The sequence below is a fragment of the Bactrocera latifrons genome, unplaced genomic scaffold (genome assembly GCF_001853355.1).
Source record: "Bactrocera latifrons isolate USDA-ARS-PBARC rearing strain unplaced genomic scaffold, ASM185335v1 scaffold_245, whole genome shotgun sequence".
NCBI lineage: Eukaryota > Metazoa > Arthropoda > Insecta > Diptera > Tephritidae > Bactrocera > Bactrocera latifrons.
Window position 1 is genome coordinate 201,102 of NW_017536019.1, and position 13,256 is coordinate 214,357.

A 13,256-nucleotide genomic window follows, 5' to 3' on the forward strand; every position below is an offset into this window, starting at 1 on the left:
TGGCTATTTGTTTATTCGCGTATGTGGCGCGCAAAATTTGAAAATTTGACGTCTGGAAATTTGACTTCCATTTATAGTGTTGCAACGTATTAAGAATTCCAATTCATGAAAATGTAATATTTGAAGTTCAACAGTATTTTTATTTTTCGTTACAAAACTTACACAGAATCTGAAAACTTAACCGAAAATTTGAAACTTTATATGACCAGATAGGGGTTCTTCCGAATACTAAGACCAGACTGTTTAAGTAGCAAAAGTTTAATGATTCTCAAAACACTTACCATTACTACCAAGAGAATTCAAAAATTCTGTAAAACACAGTTAGTTATATAACTTCTTTAATTTATTGCTTTGAAATTTGTAAACAATTTCAATAATATCAGAGTAAATGCATTATGAAGACTGCAATATGATTTGAGAATACCACAACTGCCAGATATATAGCTCTGCATTGAAGTATTTTCCACGCGTGAACTTTTTCCTTGATAGTCGTAGAGAGCACGAAAACCAGTTTTATCGAAACGGTCGTTTGAATAGAAGGAAACGCGGAAAAATCGACCATCTGAGCGCACCTCAAATTTTTCACGTTTCCCACAGTATCGTCCATATTTGCGATCCGTGCTCATAAAATTCGAAAATTCCACATAATCACTTGCTGTCAGATATTCGCAACTAAAAGCACACAATTTCGTATTGTATTCAATGTAATTAATGCAAGTTAAGCGGACTCACGTGCCGATACCCTCAACATCAAAGAAAGTAAATCGTATGATGACACGCTCATCAGGTTCGCCATAGAAGTAATAATGGCAAATCATATTTTGTGGGTAGTAACCGGGGAAATTAGGCGACCCAAACCATCCTGATTTCCGATCTGTACTATTATAAGTGAAGGTACAATTTTCATCCACCTGCTGTCCCGTGGATATACCGAAATCTGAAAATAGTTATTGGACTTATTGGATTATGACAATTAATGAATTTTATACAGTTGAATGTCAACGTACTTTTTACGAACTTATACTCTGCTTTGAAACCATAATAATTGATTTTCGAGCCAGTAGGCGGATACCGACCAATAAATTGAAGTAACATCTTCGGTCCATTCGACATGATTGGCTTGGGTAGAAATGCTCCACAAAATGTTTCAGTTGGTTCATATTTCCCACGCACTTGGGTAAGAAGCTGTAGCACATCATTTGCTTTGCATTCTGTAGCGTTTTTATTTTCCGCCGGAATGTGGAAGTCTAAAAATTTTATCTGAAAGTTTGGAATGAATAAAAAACGTTGCATTTCTAATTTTCCGAACTTGCCTGAACCCTCTCGTCGGCGCCACCGTAAAATTCAAATCGACACTGCACTCTAGAGGGCGTCAACAYTGGAATGATGTTGACATTTGGTACTGGGGGGAACAGCTGAGCTGTGTCAAAACGGCCGGATTTGTTTACACGCGAATCAAATATTTGTTTGCAATTTTCTGTGAAAAGAAATAGGAAAAAATTGTTTGAATTAAGTTTTTAAATTGTATTTGAATGTTAAAAATTATACAAATTAACTTATTTACAAAACTATTTGCCACCCCAATACGAGCAAGCCGATTTTTTTCGAAAGAAATGAGCAAAACTCRGGACAACCGGCTGGAAACATTTCGCCGCATCTGTGATGAAATTGGTGAAGAGCGTAGTTACAACAGCAAAGCACAATTGTTGAAAGAGTTTTTAAATAAAGGTTCAGATCGGAAAAGTTTTAAAGGCGACACGCTATTATGGATACAAATGCTAATACCTGGTGCGAGTCATCGGGTCTACAATTTACAAAACAAACAAATGCTGAAGTTGTTTTCGCGTATATTTGCTTGCGAGCCGCAGGAGATGCAACGTGCGCTGGAGCAAGGCTAGTATAAATTCCTAGTCTCCAAAAGCTAATGTTAATGAACTATGACGGGAAATATTTTCAGATGGTGATGTTTCCGAAACGTTGCGCAAGTATTTTGAGTTATCAAAAAAACTGAAACCGCAAACAGAAAGCACACTTTATCTTCAAGACGTTGACGAGTTTCTTATAAAACTGGAACAGCGTACTAAAGAGGAKGAACAGACCGATCTGCTGCAGCAATTATGCAAGCAAGCAACTGCTTTGGATTTAAGAATGGTGTGTGAAAAATATTTAATTCTATCTTATTTTCGAAAAACAAAATCTTCAAAATAATACCATTATATAGATTGTACGCCTCATCAAGCAGGATTTGCGTATAAACGCCGGCGCGCGCCACATTCTCGATGCATTTGGGCCACTCGCTTACCCTGCCTATCAATCGTCTCGAGATTTGACTGCAGTCGTCAAACAATTCGCCGGTACGGGGAAGCAAAAAGTAGTGTCTCCTATTAAAGCAACAAAAGTAAATTGTTTTTAAAGATATTTAGCAGTTTTTGTATCATCTAGTYTCGTTTTCAAGATAACTTGTAAAATTGGGTGCGTACAAGTAATGACACCYATCTCTCCTATGCTAGCTAATGCCTGCAAATCCGTTGAAGAAGCTTTTAAAAAATGTCCAAACGGCTTATATACTGAAATAAAATACGATGGAGAGCGCGTGCAAATACACAAACGTGGGAGCGAGTTCAAGTATTTTATGAGTTACATAAMAAATGTAGCGTTTTGAAATATTTTGCTTTTCTAGGTTCTTCAGCCGAAATTTAAAGCCAGTGATGGACCATAAAATCAAAAGATTTCATGAACTCATACCAAAGGTAAGCCAAATTTACATATTTCTGTAATTTCATTGTTACAAAAATTATATCGTTTCCTAAAGGCTTTTCCAGGAGGCGGCGACATGATTTTGGATTCAGAAATCATTTTAGTCGATACCATAACTGGTAGTTTACTGCCATTCGGTACTCTAGGAGCGCATAAAAAGAAAGAATTTTCCCATGCAGAGGTGTGCATTTTCACCTTTGACTGTCTGCTCTATAAAGGAGAGGACTTGACAAACGTGTATGTGAAATGAGTTACAAAATTACAAAAAATACAACTAATAATACTAATACAATTGTTTTTGTTTAGACCTTTCCACAAACGCAGAAAAATATTAGAGGAAAATATAAATCCCATAAAATCTTGTGTTGAGCTATCAGAAAGTCAGTTTCTAAAAACTAAGAACGAGTTATCGCTGATGACCGCCAAGGTATGGTTGAAATATTGCATGCATTTGAATTATAAGAATATTGTAGTTATTGTAAATATGCTCATTTTATAGGTCCTAAAAGCAAATCTCGAAGGTGTGGTGTTGAAGAATCCGAATGGCACCTACCAACCCGGCAAACGTGGTTGGCTGAAAGTAAAGAAGGACTACCTTTTCGGCGGCAAAATGGCCGACACCGCGGACTTGGTTGTGCTGGGCGCTTGGTTTGGTTCCGGCAAAAAAGGCGGTATTTTAAGTATATTCCTAATGGGCTGCTATGACAGTAGAGATATGCTCTGGAAGACTGTTACCAAAGTCCACTCCGGCCTAGATGATGCCGAAAACGAGAGAGTGCATGAGGAGCTTATGAATTTAATGGAGCGTGCTGATCCAAACCAAATGCCCAACTGGCTGTTATGCAAAAAGGCGCTAGTGCCAGATTATTTAGCAAAGGTACCGAATAAAATGCCCGTTTGGGAGATAACGGGTGCAGAGTTCACCAAATCGGAGGCRCACACTGCGGCAGGGATCTCCATACGATTTCCACGCATAACGAGGCTGCGCGTAGACAAATCTGCCGACCATGCCAACGATTTGGAATATCTGCAGAAACTTTTTGAGGCTTCAAAGAATGATGTGAACGTTGATTTGTTGCTTTCAAATTGTGAGGATAGGAATGGGGTGGTAAATGTGAAAATTGAAGAAATTGATTCCAAAATTAATCTCACGCCAAAGAAAAAGTCCAAAAGTGCCAATGAGGACGATGACCTACCAGGAAGTAGCGTTAAGTTGAAGAGAAGAGCTGACGAGGTGGCCAAAGAATTGAGTGATAATAAGAAACGAAAAACACAGAGCCCAAATGTGAAGCCGGAAAATGTTGCAACCAAGGTGAAGATTGAAGAAAAGCTAGGTAAACAAACGAAATTGGATTTAAGTTCGCTCGGCAAGAAAGAAGATAAATTTAGGGATTTCGTTAAGAATATCGACATAAAGACAGAATCTCAAACRCAACATTGCGGTGGTGTTGTGAAAAAGAAAAGTGATATATTTAAGAATTTAGTGGCACACTTTGGCAGCGAAGCAGACGATGAGCAGTTGAAGTGTGCTTTTGTGTCGWACGGTGGTTTAGTGACCAAAAACTCAAACGATGCAAATATTGTGCTTCACGCAGCGACACTACTCTCCAGTGATGACTTCAGCGCACTTAGGTGAGAACTATTCTCCACTTTGAATTTCATATTAATTGTAATTGTATTTGTGCAAACATTCACAGGTATCAATACAAACCKACGGCGCGGCACTTAAGCATCGATTGGCTGCGTGATTCACTGAAGGAGGGCAAGTGTATGGCGTATCCCATATACGCTGTTGTGCTCCAACAGCAACAAAAACTACTTTAAGCAAAAAGTTGGATGAAATTTATACACTTGTTATTGTTGAATTTAAYAATTTTGCAATTTCACAAATAATTATCCATGTTGCACCGCTAGAAGCGATTGAGCCTTATCACACCGGTGGCTGATAGGCGGCCTTTSTTTATATTTTTGGTAGTAAAATAGAAGTGTCCACATATATTTATTAAGTATTTATCGCTTTGTCGAATAAAGCTTCTGAAAAAGCTCTGATAACTGTTTGTTTTTCTAGTGATAAATGTAAAAATATKTATGTATTCTCCCGCCTACTTGAGAATGCGCCTAGCATTTATGGTAAAAACGCAGCTCAGTTGCATAGTTTCAATTAGTTACGCGGCAGACGTCAATCAAACCAAGTGTATTCTTTATAATTGTACAAAATGTTGTGGGAAGCCTTATTCCTCGGCTCGATTTTGCTATATTTATTKTATCGTTGGGCCACAGCGAATTTCGACTTTTTCGAAAAGCGTGGAATACCGTACGACAAACCGTTTCCGGTGTTTGGCAGTTTAACCCAAATTACCCTGCGTCGGAGCTCCATATTTTATACCATCAAAGATCTCTATAACAAGCACAAAGGCAGGTGAGTTAAAGTACCGTAAACGCAATTGTTGTTGTTGTTGTGGCGGCGGAAAATATTTCTTAAGCATTAGCGAGGAATGCTGCCGGGTTGACACTCCTTGCCCGGATAGAAATCCGGGTGCGTTCCGGTTACTTAGACTTGACTGTCGTGAAGCATCCACTTGGACTGCATTGATGCTCAGGTGCGGTTATAGCATACAATTTTTCGATACAAGAACTTGATTTTGATCGATCCGTTTGTATGACGACTATATACATATGTATGTATGTATATGCCATAGCATATCGGTGATTTCGACTAAATCTGAGGAACTAGTCTGCTTACAAATAAATACATAAATCAGCTGGTTTTTAACAACTATTATTACTGTAAATATCAAYTATAGGCTCATTATAAGCTGGTTTGTTGTTGTCGTTGTTGCAGCAGTTATCTACAAGCTGATTCATTAGATATTATTTGTATTATTATCAATAATAAATAAGACGCAGTAGTAATATGTTTGTTTTGCTGTGGTGCAGGAGCGTGTAAACATTTCAGACATTTGCCTTAGTCATTCCACACACCTAACATATACAGTCTGTTCAAAAATTAACGTGAAGTGTACCATTTGAACAGCTTTTTTCGATCTGAAATAAGAAAGAATAAGCAGGCTTTCTAACKAAGCATCCCAAGATGACAAGACAGTGAGAGGAAGGAAACAAGTTGTCTAAGTAGGATTATATACACGATTATATATGAATACAATGCGGCACACAAACCCAGCAGAAAAGTAATCCCCACTTTTAAAAACTCACATTGAAGAAAAGGAAGGAAGAATATTGGGCGCAGAAAAATATCAACCGTGATTGGTGTAGTGTAATATTTACAGATGAGTCCACTTCTGTATGTTTAACCCCTAAAGAGGTGTTTGGCTAAGAAAAGGACAAATATGCTTCTCTGTTCAAGAATTTGGAGTTTGGGGTTTGGAGGTGAAGATGTTTCACAGAAAACATGAACGCTGTTACAATGATACAATTTTTTTTTTATAAAAAGAGTTTACTGAAGTCAGCTGAAATGCCTTACAACTTTTAGATAATCATGGTTGAATACTGCAAGATCCGGAAAATAGAAAACAAGATAATATTCTTACTTTATATTGGCCAGCACAGACACCAGACGACAATATTTGGGCTTTTACGAAAGCGAAATATGAAGGAAATATTTAACGTCAAGAAAAGGTTTCATTATTCGGCTACTTCAATAAAGTGGGTCCTGAAAACTTAGTTGCAAGTTGTCATAAAAGGTGTCAGGCAGATCGGAATAAGTATTGAGTAGACGTTAGCTAATATAACAAAACAACATATTTTCTATAATTACAATATTTTTACCAATAATCGCTGCCTACACTTTGGAAAACAAAACATTACTTTTGGAACGCGCTGTATACTATACCATAATTAACTACGATTAATTTCAATACAATTAGAATAGCAATSAAGCAAGATTATAGGAGAGCAAAGTGCGATATTAAGTGCTTTTGCTCACCAGAAATGCAACAGCATTTCTATATGAAAAGCTTCGGGCACGAAATGCAATTACTTTTTGTGTAAAAGCTTTTTTATACTCTGTAGCACATAAGGCTGGTTATGGCTATAGTATATGACAATGTTTAACTGGACTTTATGAGCGGTAAACAGCTTTTATGCTCTTTTCAGCACAACATGCTGTTGTTGTTGTGGGAGAAGAAAACATTACTCAAATTTATTTGATCGAATGCTGGCATTATTGGGCCTGATAAAAATCAGCGTCCACTCCTGTTGAACAGACTGTTATGGGAGCGCACACTTTGGCATTATCGTACATATTATATCTATCATATATTGAGTAGTCGAAAAAGAATTTTCGCATTTCTAATCAATATTCAACTTTTTTTTATATGTACCATTTGGTCGATCACTTTTTTCCATTTTTTCACTTCACATTCACATTCACATTTTCACTTCTCYTAAAGCCAACTTTACTCCATTAARRGAGTTCTGCATTGAMCGARACAAATGGTAATCCGATGATAAAAGATCAGGCCTATAGAGTGGATGCATCAAAATTTCCCAGCCAAGCTCTCCCAGTTTTTGCCGAGTCATCAAAGATGTGTGTGCTGTAGCGTTGTCCTGATGGAAGTTTTGTTGATCAGTTCTGGTCGTTTTTTTCGACTGCTTGCTTCAATCTCATCAGTTGTTGACTGTAAAATGTAGAATAAATYTTTCGACCAGGCTGGAGTGGCTCATAGTGGATGATTCCTTTCCAATCCCACCAAAGCACTCAGCATAACCTTTCGAGGCGTCAATCCTGGCTTTGTGACAATTTGCTGAGCTTCAACACGCTTGGACCATGATTTTTTTCGCACTTTATTTTCATTTTTGATCCACTTTTCATCTTCTGTTACCATTCGTTTCAGAAATGGTTCGATTTCATTTCGTTTCAGCAAAGAACCGAAGATGTTAATTCGGTCCATTAAATTTGGCACAGACAATTCATGTGGTACCCAAACATCGAACTTCTTTTTGYAGCCAGCCTGTTATAAATGGTGCAAAACCGTTTAATGATGAATTCATTAGCGATGTCATGACTGCTTATGTGACGGTGCTGGTCAATCTTTTACATAATTTCATCGACTTTTCCAACGATAGGTTGACCAGAGCGAGGTGCATCTTTCACATCGAAATTTTCAGAACGGGAGCAAGCGAACCATTGTTGTGCAACACGAACGGATGCAGCATCGTCTCCGTAAATTTCACAAATTTCATTGGTGGCTTGCAATGCAATCTTCACCTTTTTTAACCAAAATTTAAAGTACTGAGAATTTCTTCATTATTTTTTAAGAATGATATAGACGATTAGCTCGAAATTCTACATTGTGTTTATAATATCATTAGACGCTTCAGAAAAATAAAATATTGTATTATAATATGTTGTCATCTCGTTTGTGACTTCCACTCGACGACACTTTTTAAAAGATTCGTGTCTTTTGCCTAGCATTGACAAGCTCAATACCAAAACATAAACAAAAAATTATGTTGAGTCTAGACTATTAGCTCCCGTACTACCTCTCTGGTGCTAACATGACGACTTCCAAGCATTGTCTCTTTACTTCTTTCGATGTTATCRTCGATAGTAGGTGTGTACTGGTATACGGCATGAAGGAAGTCTTCGATTACTTTACGATCTTCACTTAATGCTTTGTGCCACTGCCATCATATTCGTAGGCAAGTGAGAAATCTTCAGAGGKTAGCTTTCTGGCTTCTAGTTTATTATATTCGGTTCATCTCTCATCTCTTAAACATCTCCTATAATCCTGTAAGAAAGCATCGTAACAGCTATTTTTTGTTATTTCAGCGTTTATGGCATATTTTTCCAGACGACACCCATATACCTTATACGAGATCCCGAAATTTTGCGTAAAATTACGGTCAAAGACTTTGATCATTTCGTAAATCATCGCGACTTTTTCGGTGACAGTCCATATGATCTCTTCAGTAACTCCTTGATCCAATTGAAGGATGAMAAGTGGAAAGATATGCGTAGCACCCTCAGTCCTGCTTTTACCGGCAGCCGACTTCGGCAAATGTTCGATTTAATTAATCAGGTTGCCGCGGATAGTGCAAAATATCTGCAGCAATTGCAAGTGGAAGCACATGGTGAGGGTGTCGAGTTGGAGTTAAAGGACTATGCGACACGTTTCGCCACCGACGTCATTGCGTCAACGGCGTTTGGACTGCAAGTAAACTCTTTTGAAAATAAAGAGAATCAATTTTATATGTTGGGAAAAAAGGCGACCACATTCAATTGGAAATTGAATTTAAGGTTCACACTTTTCCTGCACTTCCAGAGTCTAATGAARGTAAGTAAAAAAAAAATAATTTAAAACTCAAGACCGCATCTCTTCCATGGGCGACTAATGTGCTTATGTACTTCACTACTTTTTTCCAGTTGCTAAAAGTGGAGCTCTTTGATGCAAGCGTAACGACTTACTTCCGTTTCCTCGTGCTCGATGCTTTGAAATACCGCAAGGARCACAACATYCGTCGCGCCGATATGATTAACCTACTTATGGAGGCTCGCGGCCTCTTTCCCTCTGACTCGCCAAAATCACACAGTCGCGATTGGACTGACACAGAAATGATAGCGCAGTGCTTCATCTTCTTTTTCGCTGGCTTTGAAACGGTCTCGACTTCGATTTGCTTCGCGACGCAAGAGCTAATGGAGAATCCGGAGGTGCAGGAGAAAGTGTATCAGGAAATTGCGGAAGTCAACGAACGCCTTGAGGGGAAACAGGTGACCTATGAGGCYTTGCAGGGCATGAAATACTTAGATATGGTTATGAGTGAAACATTACGGAAGTGGCCAGGCGCCGTTAATCTGGATCGGAAGTGTACGAAAGATTTTGTGTTCGAAGCAGACGGTAAACGCATTGAAATAAAGAAGGGTSAGACTATTATGATACCCGTGGTGGGTCTACAACATGATCCTCAATACTTTCCGMATCCGGAAAAGTTCGATCCCGAACGTTTTAGCAGTGCGAATAAARACAAAATCAAGCCGTTTACTTATATGCCCTTCGGAGAAGGCCCCAGAAATTGCATTGGTGCGTTATTTCCTTTCTAACGTTAATATGTAATCTGTTGTTTTTATTGTTAAATCTTCTTTTATTTCAGGTTCTCGTTTCGCACTTTTAGAAGCAAAGGCAATATTGTATTATTTGGTGCGYGACTTTCACATTGTCCCAGGCAAGAAGTCAACGATACCTATTGTGTTGGGTAACAGTGGCTTTCAGGTGGCGCCAAAGAACGGTTACTGGGTCAAGCTAACTAGTCGGAGCAAAAAATAAATGTAATAAGCAATTGAATTAAATTTGGAAAATATACTGCTGGGGCCTTTATAAAATTGTGTAAATTGTTGATTTGCAATTAATTTATTTAAAAACTTATTAATTSATATTTTTGACTTGTTTTAAGAGTGAAAGTTGTTGTTGTTCTTTACAAGCGATCTCTAAGTAAATAGCTGCAATAATCTTCACGAGGTTTCRATAGTTCTGATAGTGTACCTCGGAAAATATCAGTGGATCAGRCATTTGCTGGGTTGATGTCGCGTTTTCTGTTATTTATGGTGTGCTTCTCGATTTCATCAGAGCAAGTATGTACAGTTTAGGGTTCTAGACGGGTAGGGGATTTAATAATTGTGATTTATTTAGATTRGAAATGCCTTCAGATTTTTATATTCACTAGAGGTCAAACACAAGGTCCTTAAATGTTAATGCTATTAAAAAATTTAAGGAAAACATTAACTTCTATTTCACTTCCTTCTATTCTAAAGGAAAATATTTATTATCGTTCGAAAGAACATTCTTTGGCGTTTATGTTTTGAAGATTATCTCTTTAAAATATTGGCAACGGCTACGTCTCAGATGGTCCATCCTTTGAGTTCAAATTTTAATGAYACGCGTGATGTTTTTCTCCAAGGCTTGAATCGAACCCGGATTGTTCGCATAGACCATAAGCCTGTACGGGAAATAGTCTAACGGTGTGATATTAAATCTTGCTAGCCAATCGACCAGCCAAAAAAGTGAAATTATCTGCTTACCGAAGAGTTCTCTCAATAAATCCATTGATTGATGCGATGTGTGGGAAGTGGCGCCGTCTTGTTGAAACCAAATATTGCCGAGATCAGTTCAATTTCAGCCATAAAATAGTCGGTTATAATGGCCTTCTCACCGGCATCATTTTCGAAGAAATATGGACCAATGATTCCATCGGCCTAAAAATCACACCAACCGTTGTTTTTTCTGGATGAAACGACAGCTTTTGAATCTCTTCAGGATGCTCTTCGTCCAAAATGCGGATCAGGGTTTCTAAATAAGGAAAATCTTACTGAAAATCTATGGATCACTTTGAAAGGCAGCTATGTGCAATAGTGGTTTGATTTGAACAATTTCTTCGAAGACTGTAGCGTTGGACGAATAATATTTGAATTCACGAGCTTCACAAAAATGTTCGTGATACAGTGTTTTCAAATTTTCGTTTTCAATTTTTCTTCGTACATTCATATGTATGTATGTAGMAGACGTTAACAAACAAAAGACTTAAGAAACGAACTTCTTTTAAGCAAATAAACAGAAATGCTTAATGACTTCTTGTATGTATATAAATGAAAGTGTTTCGCCACTGAAATTTGTGTATTTATAAATATTTTCTGCGTTGATAATTGTTGATGAAATGAAATAAAGTTTTGTAGAATACTAATCATATTTGGCCGCCTCTTGAGTTGCTTTTGAGCTATGCTTCTGTTAACCAAAATTAATTAGAAAATTGAAAAGCACCTAATGAATGTTCAGAGGAGAAGACCTCTTTGTTGGTTCAAATATCTAGTAAATGTTAACTCTATTCTTTTAATTTCTAAAAAAAAAGCGTTTAAGCTAGTCGGACAAAGTTCCAGAAATTCAAATTACAGCAAACTAATGCATATTAATAATAGTATTGGAGTTAATAGTGGCTGTTATTAGTTGCAAATGCAACATTGTATATTAATCTGAGATTGAATAGGAAACAGTATTCTCTCTCTTTTATACTTGACGAGCTTTCACAAGGCTACAATTGTGCTTACAAATAATTGTTCAATTTATTTAAAAATTTGGCGAAAAACTGACAAAGAATCAATGCAGAATGCGACGGTGGATTATCGTCGCTCAAAAGCCAAGAGTTATCGGCCTCTAATTCCGGCCTCTTTTTACGAACAGTTTAAAGCAAATGACGTATAGGACTCAAATACTATTCCTAGTTGACAGTTTAGTTGGTCAGAAGGGATTCGTAGTGCAACACACCTCCATAATCGAAGAAAACTATCAACATAACCTTGATTTTTGACCTGCTTTGACGTGGATATTCGGTTGTTGTTCGGCTAATTCATCTGCTTCGGGGTCGTAAGCATGGATTCAAGCTTTAYCACCTGTAATAATATGGCATTGTTTCATAGGCGTTAACGCAATGCTGTTTAAAAAAAAATTACTGTCAATCGTGTTTTCACTTTTCTTGGGCCCAAATGATCTTTGAAAACGGTTTTCATTGATCCTTTCGATAGTCCAATGAAACTTCTTTAATGGAACTTCTTTAATGAATAATTACCCCTTTCGTAATAATCGCGGAATGCACTTTATGTACTTCAGAAAGACAAGCGTATACTAAACACCAATGAGCAGATGCCACTGACAGTTATAACAACCTAGAAAAAAGACATCGTCGAATGGTTTTTCGTGCATAATTTTAATTAAAAAGTCTTGCTATATTTTGCCCACTTAGTATACTTCAAGCGAATGTTAATATTTCTATGGTATATTTGTTCTAAACTCGTCCAAGAAACTTGCACCAGCTGTTTGAATCACCGCTCTCAAAGGCTTGTCGATTTGACATTTTCTCTAATGTCTGTTTCTCCAATGGCTTAAAAAGCAAAMAATTTTTCGTACGGACAGAATCAGTCAATGACTTTTTACTTTCGAAATTGGTTTTGTGGAAATTAAGATTCCTCATTAGGGAGGAATAACCATGCTATTATATAAATAGTAAATAAAGAACTAATAGTTCGTTAGCTCCATAAATAAGAGACTTTATTGCGGTTGGATGTTGTTGCGGTATAAGAACAAGTTTTCGCTTTAAGAAATAAATGTGTGAGTACTTTGCATAAAATAACAAAAATTGCTTCAATTGCATGATGTTACTCATGCATATGCATATATGTATATAATTACATATATACTATTAATATATACTATATCATATATTTTGTATATGTGTGTGTATCATATAATTTACTAATTAGACATTAAAGGTCTTCGCAGTAAATCAAATTTATAAAGTTGTGTATCTAAAGCAAGAATTTCACGCACACTCTGACATATATGCGTTGGTATATCGCCCGATAACTATGTCAAATCTCTCAACTTTGGTAAAAYTAAAATCTAATTTGACGGTAATTAAGAAAATAATCGCTAATGTTGCGATTAAAAACTAGAAATGTATATCTCATAAATATATTTAAGGCGACAGGGTAGCCA

At 37.1% G+C, this 13,256-nt stretch overlaps 3 protein-coding genes across 4 annotated transcripts in view; 2 read left to right on the top strand and 1 right to left on the bottom strand.

The window, feature by feature from the left end:
• Positions 1–338: 338 nt before the first annotated feature.
• Positions 339–13,256, bottom strand: part of LOC108969225 — a 44,641-nt gene continuing 31,723 nt past the window's right edge. The window contains exons 8-11 of the mRNA XM_018933815.1: positions 1,314–1,477; positions 1,008–1,260; positions 733–937; positions 339–672 (exon numbers count right to left, since the gene is read on the bottom strand). Coding sequence (XP_018789360.1) covers positions 339–672; positions 733–937; positions 1,008–1,260; positions 1,314–1,477 — 956 coding nt within the window. The remainder of the gene's footprint in view (positions 673–732; positions 938–1,007; positions 1,261–1,313; positions 1,478–13,256) is intronic.
• Positions 1,419–4,806, top strand: LOC108969242 (DNA ligase 3). Of its 2 annotated transcripts, XM_018933841.1 has the most exons (10): positions 1,419–1,671; positions 1,729–1,893; positions 1,958–2,151; positions 2,222–2,398; positions 2,456–2,625; positions 2,681–2,750; positions 2,813–2,994; positions 3,064–3,184; positions 3,257–4,389; positions 4,455–4,806. In XM_018933841.1, the coding sequence occupies exons 1-10, from the start codon at positions 1,533–1,535 to the stop codon at positions 4,579–4,581; spliced, it is 2,478 nt and encodes an 825-aa protein (XP_018789386.1). In that variant the 5' UTR covers positions 1,419–1,532; the 3' UTR covers positions 4,582–4,806. The 2 variants fall into 2 exon arrangements, with proteins under 2 accessions (XP_018789386.1, XP_018789385.1); XM_018933840.1 differs by having other exon boundaries at positions 1,419–1,893.
• On the top strand, positions 4,974–10,096 carry LOC108969243 (probable cytochrome P450 9f2). The gene is made up of 4 exons (XM_018933842.1): positions 4,974–5,176; positions 8,549–9,053; positions 9,143–9,797; positions 9,868–10,096. The coding sequence occupies exons 1-4, from the start codon at positions 4,974–4,976 to the stop codon at positions 10,038–10,040; spliced, it is 1,536 nt and encodes a 511-aa protein (XP_018789387.1). The 3' UTR covers positions 10,041–10,096.